At 40.0% G+C, this 10,491-nt stretch overlaps 1 protein-coding gene across 1 annotated transcript; it reads right to left on the minus strand.

Annotated features, from left to right (window-relative positions):
* Positions 1 to 1,387: 1,387 nt before the first annotated feature.
* Positions 1,388 to 10,331, minus strand: LOC110974005 (uncharacterized). The gene is made up of 11 exons (XM_022225289.2): positions 10,071 to 10,331; positions 9,337 to 9,567; positions 8,389 to 8,539; positions 7,775 to 7,899; positions 7,159 to 7,299; positions 6,494 to 6,626; positions 5,324 to 5,504; positions 4,869 to 4,945; positions 4,528 to 4,625; positions 3,478 to 3,573; positions 1,388 to 2,883 (listed from the first exon to the last, which is right to left on the minus strand). The coding sequence occupies exons 1-11, from the start codon at positions 10,269 to 10,271 to the stop codon at positions 2,800 to 2,802; spliced, it is 1,518 nt and encodes a 505-aa protein (XP_022080981.2). The 5' UTR covers positions 10,272 to 10,331; the 3' UTR covers positions 1,388 to 2,799.
* Between the last annotated feature and the right edge of the window lie 160 nt (positions 10,332 to 10,491).

Here is a 10,491-nt window from a genome sequence, read left to right on the forward strand (position 1 = left end):
TACCTGTCATTTCACCTTCCAACATTGGATACAAATCCCAGTATTGATGATTGCGTCCATCTGCACCTCATTTTGGGAGTATAAGGACAGTGTCCATCCCTCTCGTTTCTCATGTTAGCTAAGGTTCCCCTACCCTAAGATAAAGTCCAACAGAAACTAACAGTGCCGTTAAGTCTGTGGCTCGGAACACAATTCCCACTCAGTATTGATTGTAATCTTTTTGATTACTTTCTTTTATTCCGTATATTATGTATTAAACACAGTTTCTCCTACAGATTCACAACTACCGCAGCTGATTGGTCCAAGTGCCAAAAGAATTCCATGATTGGTCCCATTGACTGGAAAACTTTACCTTCAAGGCCAGTTCGTACATGCCACAAAAGTGAACACAAATGCAAAATTCTGATGTCCAAGCAAATATTTGCTCTACCAACTTGCAAAAGTTGAACACGTCAACTCCAGCAAATTTCACTTCAAACATTTCGTCATATCAAATTTGTTTCGCTTTTTGCATTTGCCTGAAGTAAGAACTGGCCTTTTATATTAGCCAACACCTGGGCCAATCAGTCTCCAAATAGCCAGTATCGGTATATTTTCCAAACAATTTTCTCAATGGGTGACTCTGAGACACTGGTGGCAGCACACAAACCAGTCCTTTTTCAAAGTATTGCCCAGAACTATACACGCATACTCAGAACAACGCGCACGTGCTCAGAACTGGTAAAAAGGACCGGTATATTTGTCGCCACCAAGCCTCTCAAAGTCTCCCTTTGCCACTGAAGTCAGAACATGCTTTGTTTCTTTAACATGGCCACAGAAAGTCCAGTTTCACCCAACTTTAAGTTTGAATGTCTCTGTGTCATTTTTAATTGATTTCCAAAGTCACACTGCTTTGGCATGTTCATGTGTGCTCTTCTTTACTGTGCACAGGCTGTCTGAAGAAAGGTCATGTTTTTATTCTTTGGAAAGAGTGGAGTTTTCTGTTCAAAGCATTGTATATTACTGTAAGATAACAGAAGAGCTTAGTAAAAATGCAAAAACCTACATGAAAATTGTTCAAGTGTGTTCTTTCTTAGAACCTGTGTACTGTAACTTGAAACTCAAATCATTTGTTTAATGCCCAAACAGCTCATTTTAAAGTGCATATTTCAGTACAATTGTCAACCACAATCTGGATATGCTGCGACTTTGCTTCAAGATGTGGAAAACTTTATCATGACGGATGGCTGTGAATAAGCTAAAAAAAAAAACCCAGAACCTTGATCAGTACTCTGAAACATCTCTACAAAATAAAACCTGATCACGGCCAGCTGCAGCAAGTGTCATAGAGTTGCAAACAGGAAAAAATAAACCAAACTTGTCCATGAACACAATGGACACATACAAATTAACCAGTTGCTGTCATCGCTTAAGCTTTTATTCATGACCACGTGCACTTGGACACATATCTTGCTGTAACACTATATTTACAAGCAACTGCAACTTTTGGTTTTGCCCTTTCCTATATCAGGTTAGCTGGGCAGTCCAACACTGACCTACGGTTAGGATTGGATTAAGGTTGTGCATGGCAGCCATTTTTCTGGTATTAAGAGCTTTTGTTCCACAGGGATACACATGAGAAGACCTTTTGCGCTACCCTCCGTAATAAAAGCAGTTACTGGAGAAATGGCTGCCACAACACAACCTCTATTGGAAATAGGTACCAGAGACATATCCATTACAGGGGCAGGAATGAACTCCCAAACTGTTTCCCTTCTTTTGGGGGGGCATTGAAGTGAAAGCATGTTGTGCACCCTGAGGGACTGTGAGTGACCAGAAGAGGCATTTAGCCTCGGGAAAGAGGACCCCCCCTTCTGGTCTCTCACAGGCAGGGGGGCATAGATGTGCATCAGTGACTGATTTATATAGTCCATTGTATAACACACCTCTGTCCAAAATAAAAGAAACTCACAGCTTTATGATCAAGGGCATTGTAGCTAGTCCAAACTTTTGGAGTAAAATTTGAAGTATTGAGCCTGATGATCGGACACTGAGGAAATTACGCATGCACGACATCTTGACATGTCCAGCTCACACACACATATTTTGCGCACTAGCCAAAACATTTGTAAATCCCACGTGATGACCATGTTTCAGCATCAGCTTTGTGCACTTGTGCCTGACATAGTTTCAACATTTCTGACCATGTATGAATAATGCTATTGTCAAAATTGCTGAGAAAATGACATTTTTAGATATATATGAGCATGTGAAATATTTGGAATTAAATAGGCGGGTTACTCTTTCCAAATATTATGAAACCCAAAAATTGACCTCCACTTCAATATTTGACTGTGAACTGTCAAAATAGGGAAGAGCAGTACGACTTTACTCTCATGACGGGTCACATATATAAACAAACAGCAGTTGCATTTGGAAGCATAGCACGTATTAGCTACATTTAAAAGAATAGTGCTCAACTTTATAGTGATATAATAGCTACATTTGGAAGAATAGCACTCGACTATATACTGGTATAATAGCTACATTTGGAAGAATAGTGCTCGACTATATACTGGTAAAATAGCTGCATTTGGGAGAATAGTGCTCGACTATATACTGATATAATAGCTGCATTTGGAAGAATAGTGCTCGACTATATACTGGTATAATAGCTGCATTTGGAAGAATAGTACTCAACTATATACTGATACATTCACTGCATTTGGAAAAATAGCATTCAATTAACTATATACTGATCTATTTCAGAATAAAAGCAGCAACGATTGTGCCCCCATCATCACCATGGCAATCCACAGGTCAGCCATAATAGAAACGTGCCAATGTATCTGGATGCACACTGATGTGATATCCCAGGATCAGAAGGCAGTTGATGAGTGCAACCTTGCATTGTAAAACACACAAAAAGGGGCACCTTCAGTGAGGAATTTTCAAAAGAATAGTTATGCTATCCAAACACTTTGCATAAGGTTAACCCATAATTGCTTATACTAGAGAACCAACTCAACATTTCTATTCCCTACGGAGAAACTCTTAAGCCATCCTCAGTGCAGCCATTTTGAAGTCACGAGCAAGTTTGTAGAACATAACAAAACTAGAAGGAATGAATTCTTAATAACATAAGCAAAATGTGAACCCTCAAGTACAGCAGATACTAGATTCAAAATGAAACACTCATGTTACTGATTGTGCATTTCAGTTTTGGGCATATCAACTTCAATAGTTCACTGGTTTGCAAATGGCCATACAAAAAGCTGTACTTATAGAGCCGTACCACATTTCATATTTTCTATAAGTTTGTGCACAAACATGAATGCGCCCACCTGGCTTCACTTTAACATGGCTCATTGACTAGTGGAACAGCAGCGTTAAATATCCTGGATAGATGATTTCAGTGTTGAGTACATGTACATAGATTTAGAAAGAAAAATTGAGTACTGTAGTATTATCATATGCAGACAACGTTTGTGACAATACCTTCCACACTCCTTTCTTGATGAGGCGACGAGCTGAGGCTATGATGAAAACATCTTGAATTATCTTCAAATGTCCATGCCTTTGGAGGTTCATTGCCTGAAGAAAAAAATTTAGACACACATTTTGTAATACCTACACAGTGTTCTTTTTATCAAGTTTTGGGAGAATTTTTAGATTTCCTTGAACTACACGGCAAGTAGTCTCAAAGCATTATGTTAATTTATTTTCCGGCATGTCAAAAGTTCTTTCAGAAAAAGACTGATCTTTTTACTCCACACAGACAACATAAAATAAGAAGTTCAGAATCATTACAGATTTTTTTCAAAACTGTGGAAAACAATTTCATTCCACACTGAGCTGACTTAGAGCAAAAGATTCAAATTGGCAGTTTAGGGTTGCAAATGTCGTAATCTTCTTGTCCACCAAGCTAGCTAAAGTAATAAGCCATTTGCAATTTAAATTTGAATAAAATTTGGTGCAGTGAGTTATCTGACTGCACCTAAACAAAACGATTTGAATTCCCCAGACTGAAGACACTGTTGCTATACCTCGTGATTCATGGCAAGCTTTCGCATAGCGATCACCATCTCTGGAATGGACTGGTTCCTTTGTGCTGTTCTTATCCATTGAGAACAGTGTATTGTTGCAAGGCATCTCTTATGTAACAAAGCAAAAGCTTGCCCCGAATCACGAGGTGAAGCAACAGTGGTTTTAGTGAGGAGAATTCAAGTTGTTATGTTCACATGAATTTAAAGAACTCAGTGTACCAGATTTGGGTCAAAGTTAACTCGCAAAAGGCTTAGGCCATGTCCGAAATGGGCTTCCAGACCTACGGCTAGGTCTATTATCTACGCGTCTCCACGCATTTCCAATGGAGTGAAGACCTAGACCTAGCTCTAGACAAAAGATTAGGATGCAGCCTTATTCAAATCTGATTGTACTGGGATGCAACATGACAAAGGATCTCATTCATGCAAGATGCCATTTCAGAAACTCAAAATTTCAAACAAGGCCATGCCACATGCTGGACTGGAAGATACAAAACCTAACCATTTCATAGTCTTCCATGAGCCTGTACGGAGGGAACCGGCCCGCTTTGTCAAATGTTTGCCTCGACATAAACAGCCCTTGGTCTCCAAACGCAGTTTCTATCAATGGAAAAAATACAATTTTCAGTCAAACTTAGAAAATTGAATGCAGGAGGGTTTAATAAGACCAGCAACATCTGGATTGCAGGGGCAACAACCATACTAACTGAGCTTTCAAACCCTGACTACTAACTTCCTTTCTGTACTTGCCTTTGTGTGGGGAAGGAAGTATTTTTACACGCCGTACTTTTTGTTATCTCAAATATGATGCCCACTAATTTGTTCAGTCCTACACATTCTCACCTGTGAATTTGTAGCTAGCTAGGCGCATTAATTGGCCGAGCCGAAGTTGTGCCTGAACCAACCAGCTGCAATCATTTCTAGAAAACCAGAAGAAAACCATCATTTGTCTTCACAAATAATTTGAAAACTCAAACTTTGCTCAATCTAGGCTGAAACTAAGCTGTGCCAAGCTGGTAGCTCCAAATTACAGTCAATCAAAGCCTAACAAAACCAAAATCTTCAGCCCGTCAAGTTACTTCCTTGGTCATCAGTCTTCCCCAAAAGCGGGCAGTACACTTGTCCAAGCACTGAATTAAAAAAATTTGCTAGTCCAAGCAACAACACTTTCTCCTAAATTAGATCAAAACTAAAAGGTGAGCTTATAAAAGCAAGAATCATTGTTTCACATGATCACATCCACTTTCTAAACAAGCAGGCAACAGATCTCGAATAAAACAGTCTATCGCATACTGTACCTTTGGTCTTCCTGGAGAACATCCCATCCCAAATTGAATGCCCCAGCGATAGTTCCTGGTTCGGCAAGCGTCAGTAAGACATGCCGGTCGAACGCCCGCGGGAGCCTGCCGTCAGCGTGGAGAAACAAGAGATTGACTCCTGTAGCCTCCCTGGCTCCAGCATTTAGCTGCTTACCTCTCCCTGATTATGTGCAGATTGGAAAAGGGCTTGATTTGTGATACTATACGTTAAAAAATAGCCCAATGGAAAGGAGAGGACCCTTGAAAGCATCAGTACTGCAACTGAGACCATTCTGGGACCTCACATAATTGCTCATGGAATGGAACATCAATCAGTCAGTCGATCCCAGTGGGTTAAGGTTCTAACTGTAGTTCTTGGACATTAATGTGAAAAGCAGTATTTTTAAATGGAGAAGTGATTATTGACAGGATATCAGAAAGGTCTCAGTGAGATTTGCACCGTTAATAAGCCCATTTCATCTCCAAAACACACATGAGCATCATTTTTCTCTATCACATATTTACAGTCTATATTATATGACTTGTGTCTCTAAAAATTACAATCATTCATTAACAATTAATCAGCTTCTTTGAAAGCCTTGGACAGGTCTTAATTAAAACACTAAATGGAAAAGTCCTTTACAATGTAAGTACTTGCCTTTGCTGAGTCCAATCAGCAACTTCTAAGACACGTATACAGCACAACATTGATCAGTTCACTGTAGCATTAGTCAGCTGCGCTCAGCAGTTAAGGCCCCTGGTTAACATTTTAGTCATTCTCATCAAGCAACCATTTATTTACCCAAAACGCAGACAAGTGGAATGCACAGTGCAGCCTTGGAGAACGCCATGCACTGTTGCTCATCTGCCCAGTGGGCGGAGCTTAAGACATTAGTCTGTTCTACCAGTGCATAAAGCTTCTCTGACCTATGTTTTTCTGATTCCTTGGTTTCAACAAACCACGGTTAACTTGTTGGAGCACATGGACACAGCAAATCTGCAAAAGAGGTTTTCAGCCAGTACCTTGTACCTCACTGATGCTTAGGCATTTGTGCTCCACCCGTGAATTTGCGGTCACCCAGTATCTTTTATCTCGGCAGAAATTTCCCACAAATGTATTCAAAAACTACCAAACTTAATGTAAAATGCACAGTAATGTTACCAGCTGACCTTTACTTCCCCGCACCATCTTGATTCTCAAGTCTGGATTTTTCTCAGCAAAATCTTCAACTTTTCCCAAAGTGCTGTCGATACTTCCACCATCTGAGACAATGATCTCTATATAATCAATCCAGGAGCTGTTCTGCATTGTAAACAAATCAATTGAGATAAGGATTCAAACCCACTAAATCCATACTTACAGTAAAGAACCCTTCCACTGTTGTTTGCTCTATCTGACTGCCCGAAATCTAGCATTCCAAAAACATACCATTTAGCACACTTGGCCAACCATGAAACATTTGTTTGTTGCTGATTCAAGCATATGATGTTTCTTATATGTTTCTACGTTATGGCTCCCACTTTCATGGATTGAGACTCCTGCTTGAGTTTGATTTGTTTCATTTGATTCAGCAACAGATGAGCTGTATCCAACAGGGGCATGAGTGGCCACGTACAAAAACAAAAAGCTAAAAACAGCTGGCAAAAAGCTGAAATCTAAAGAATTCCTATAATTCTGTAACAGGCTGAAAATCGGAGTAAGGATCTAAACCAAAAAAACTGAATTCTCACACCCCAAACACTTTCAGCAGTGGCTTTGGGTTGGCAAAATAACCTACTATGGTGATCCACAGCCATAGATCCAATCTCAGTAGGAGACAGCCTTAAATACAAACCTCCTTGATGGACTGAAGAGCACACTCCACATTGGCTTCCTCATTCAAAACAGGTATCACTATTGACAATACAGGAGCCTTCAAATCGGCCACTCTCACACCCACATGCTTCTCAAACTCTGGTAAGTCATCAGGGGTGTCCTATATTGAAAATAACATTAATTAAACTGAGCACAAAAGCTAGTAATTATGTTACCTTGTAGCAAATAAATGCCCTGAGCTCAGGCGAAAAGTGCCTATTTCTTTCAGTTTTGGTCACTGGCAGGAAATCAAGTGTTTGGACAAAGACGTATGCTAAAAATGTCAAACTTTTTCTTTAATGATGTAGATTCACACCTGCATCCAAAATTCAGTTTCATTCATTCAAATTATGAAGTCAACATAGTTTTGCTGGTCACACTTTATTTCAATTACACCACCTTCAATTTCAATGAACCTGGAGGCTTGGGGAAAGACTGGGCCACAACACTGACACCAAAATTTCAAATACTGCCTGTAATGAAATACCTCATTCTGGACTTCACTAATCTATGACTTCACTAATCTATGACTTCTTTCCTCACTAAATCTAGCCAAATCGACAGGATTTCTGTTGGGTTGGAACTTGGAGCCTCACCACATCTTGCAGTATCTGGGGTAAAAGCTGCACCTTGACGCCCAGCAGAGCAGCCACCTCCACCTGTCGCTGGCACACAGTGGGGGTACTCCACTCAATGCCTTCAAAAATGCCGTCCAGGACCCCTGCGATGGACACAATATTACATTCCTGAACCTGATCTATTCTAGCCCCCCAAAACTAAGCTGTGAAGCCTGTTGGGCCATAGCACGCGATGAACTGAATTGAACAGAATTGCGTACTAAATCATGCATTTTTGCACTGAAATTACGTTTCAAACTTACATGACAATGATGGGACATCTTTTTTGTATCCAATTTTTTGTAACGTCTTCAGTATTTATAGATATTTATGGCAAGTTCCACATCTGGCTATGATGTACTTGCCACCTAACATAATAAATCTCACCTTAACTTGTATTCTCAAGTCCCACTTGTTTAAACAGGATGAGGATGTGTCCACAAGTTATGGCTGCGACTGACAATAACACAGAGGCCTATGGAAAGCAGCTGCAGTCACCAGTTAGTAGCTTCCTAAGTGCACGTTGTTCCCTAGCCTCAGCCAAAACTTTCAGACTTATGATATTATCAAATTGTGTGATGAATGTATCAAACCTAATCTCTCTTTGACTTCCCTCCTCAAGCCCACAAGGTAGTAGCCGCCATCCTTGGCTTGTCCAAGGATCATCTCACAGTCAGGGCTGCGGAGCTTTGACAAGGCAGTGTCCAGGATGTCAGCACTGTTCGAGGGGACGTCACTGCCAATCTGAAAAGTAATATACATGTATTACGTATAAAACCACTGAATTAAAGGGTTAAAGCAGTGATGTTTTCTTACAGGCACTTTGTTGTGCAATTTTATACTCCTCTTCAAAGTATGAAAAGAATTTATCATCCTTTTGGACCGGAGTTCAGTGTATTGAAAAATGCACCTTTTTAAAAATTTAAAATTGTCCATGGATTTCTGGATGAAAGAGAGGGCGCTGTTGCTGTGATATCAAGCAGATATCAATTCAAATCAGACACAATTCCATTTATAGGAGTTTCTGTTTCAATTATGAACTGAAACTTTGCTTATTGAAAAACTGCTGAGAAAGTACTGCTCACTACGGCATTATGCACTCAATAATGACAGTCAGATATGTAAATTACATTCTTTGAAAAAGAGTTCACTCTGACAATATTTGAAACACATTGATAATAAGAGGCACTGTGTCCACCTGGAAAGCTTGTTTCCTAAGCCCCTCACAAAATTTTTAATTAAATTATGAGAGAAAGGTAATTTTCTGGTCTATTACATTTCCTTTCCTTCAACATGCAAGCAAAAAGTCTCTAAATATAACCACAATCCTCAAAAAGGTCACGAAAGGTTACACAAAAATTACCAAACTTTTAGGCCAATGAAAAGAATTTGCTCCCACCTCCCCCCCCCCAAAAAAAAATTGGCTCTGGGTCTGCCTTTGAGTGGAACTTCTTCCAGGGCCACCTTAAAGGGCTTTTAGGACTTAAAATACGACCACAATAAAGGGCTTTTTAGGACTAAACAAAAAATAAAACCCTTACAAGAACAGCCAATTCGCTTCCTTCATTGAAGGCCTTGTTGAGTGCACTGGCCATCTTGAGCCCCAAGTGGCCATCGCACTGGAAAGACCACCTGAACTGTCGCCTTGGAAATGGCTTCCTCTCCAACCAGTACTTGATCTGCTCACGTGAGCCACCACACAACTGAACCTCAACTGTTACATCACTTCTGCGCCACTGAAATTCTGCCACGACATCAAATATGCGATCTGACTATAACAGGAGAAAGAAATGTGTTTCATGTCAAATCAAGAATGTAGCATTGCATGATCGGTACACAATGTATGCAATGGGACCAAAGCATTCTGGCAGAGCCATTTTCACTATAAAATACATGTAACAATATCATTGGAATTTGTCATGTCAATGTTATGCCCTAACTATGGCCATGGCCCAAACTATGTGTATACTTGGGTCTGTCCCATCTATAGTTGGGCTGGTCCCAACTATTTGTTGAGCCAGTCCCAACTACGGAACAAGTACAGTTGGGGCCAAGGCCATAGCTGGGGCATAGCATTGACACTAGCACGACTAAATAAAAAGCATGACAAGAACTCAGTCTAGAAGCTGTGCTCTCGCTGATGGCTGTTTTTATTACTGACAGTGAAAATTCAATGGATCATTGCATATCGTAGAGGAACAGTGGTATGTATCCTGGAAGCTGTGTTACTCAGATTGTTACTGTGGTTACTAACTGTTAAGCGAAATCTACAAACCATGTAAAGCTGCGCACGAGCGGCACCTGCCTCTCCGAGTGCGCAAATGAGTCGAGTTTTGACTACGCCTGGCTTGGGAAATTTAGTCAGTATCACGATTCTTTCTTTGGTTGAAGTCCTATACCACGTATTCACTATTATATACCACAGTGTGGTAAAAATTACAAGAATGCAGATAAATGACAATAATATTAACCACATTGTCAGGGTGTTGGACACTTTTTGCCAAATCAACTACTGGATCAACTCTCACTACTGTAGCACTATGAACTCCAGACCCTGAATGCAGTTTTGCACAATGAATAGCACAATAACATTGCACCAGACTATAATGAAATCTGTTAACTTGTATAAAGTGCCAAGACTTACAAAAATAAAACGAGCAATATTAAACTTGTATATAAACTTGTAATAAACTTTT

The sequence above is a fragment of the Acanthaster planci genome, linkage group LG04, assembly GCF_054643075.1.
Source record: "Acanthaster planci isolate LZ-2023a linkage group LG04, COTS_SCS, whole genome shotgun sequence".
Taxonomy (NCBI): Eukaryota; Metazoa; Echinodermata; class Asteroidea; order Valvatida; family Acanthasteridae; genus Acanthaster; species Acanthaster planci.

Excerpts from the sequence above, each read along its gene's own strand:
- LOC110974005 (XM_022225289.2), bottom strand. The coding sequence starts at position 10,271 with ATGTGGTTAATATTATTGTCATTTATCTGCATTCTTGTAATTTTTACC. Across the intron at positions 4,626-4,868 it reads AGCTAGCTACAAATTCACAG|AAACTGCGTTTGGAGACCAA; the intron begins GTGAGAATGTGT and ends TTCCATTGATAG. Across the intron at positions 3,574-4,527 it reads TCATGGAAGACTATGAAATG|GCAATGAACCTCCAAAGGCA; the intron begins GTTAGGTTTTGT and ends TTTTTTCTTCAG.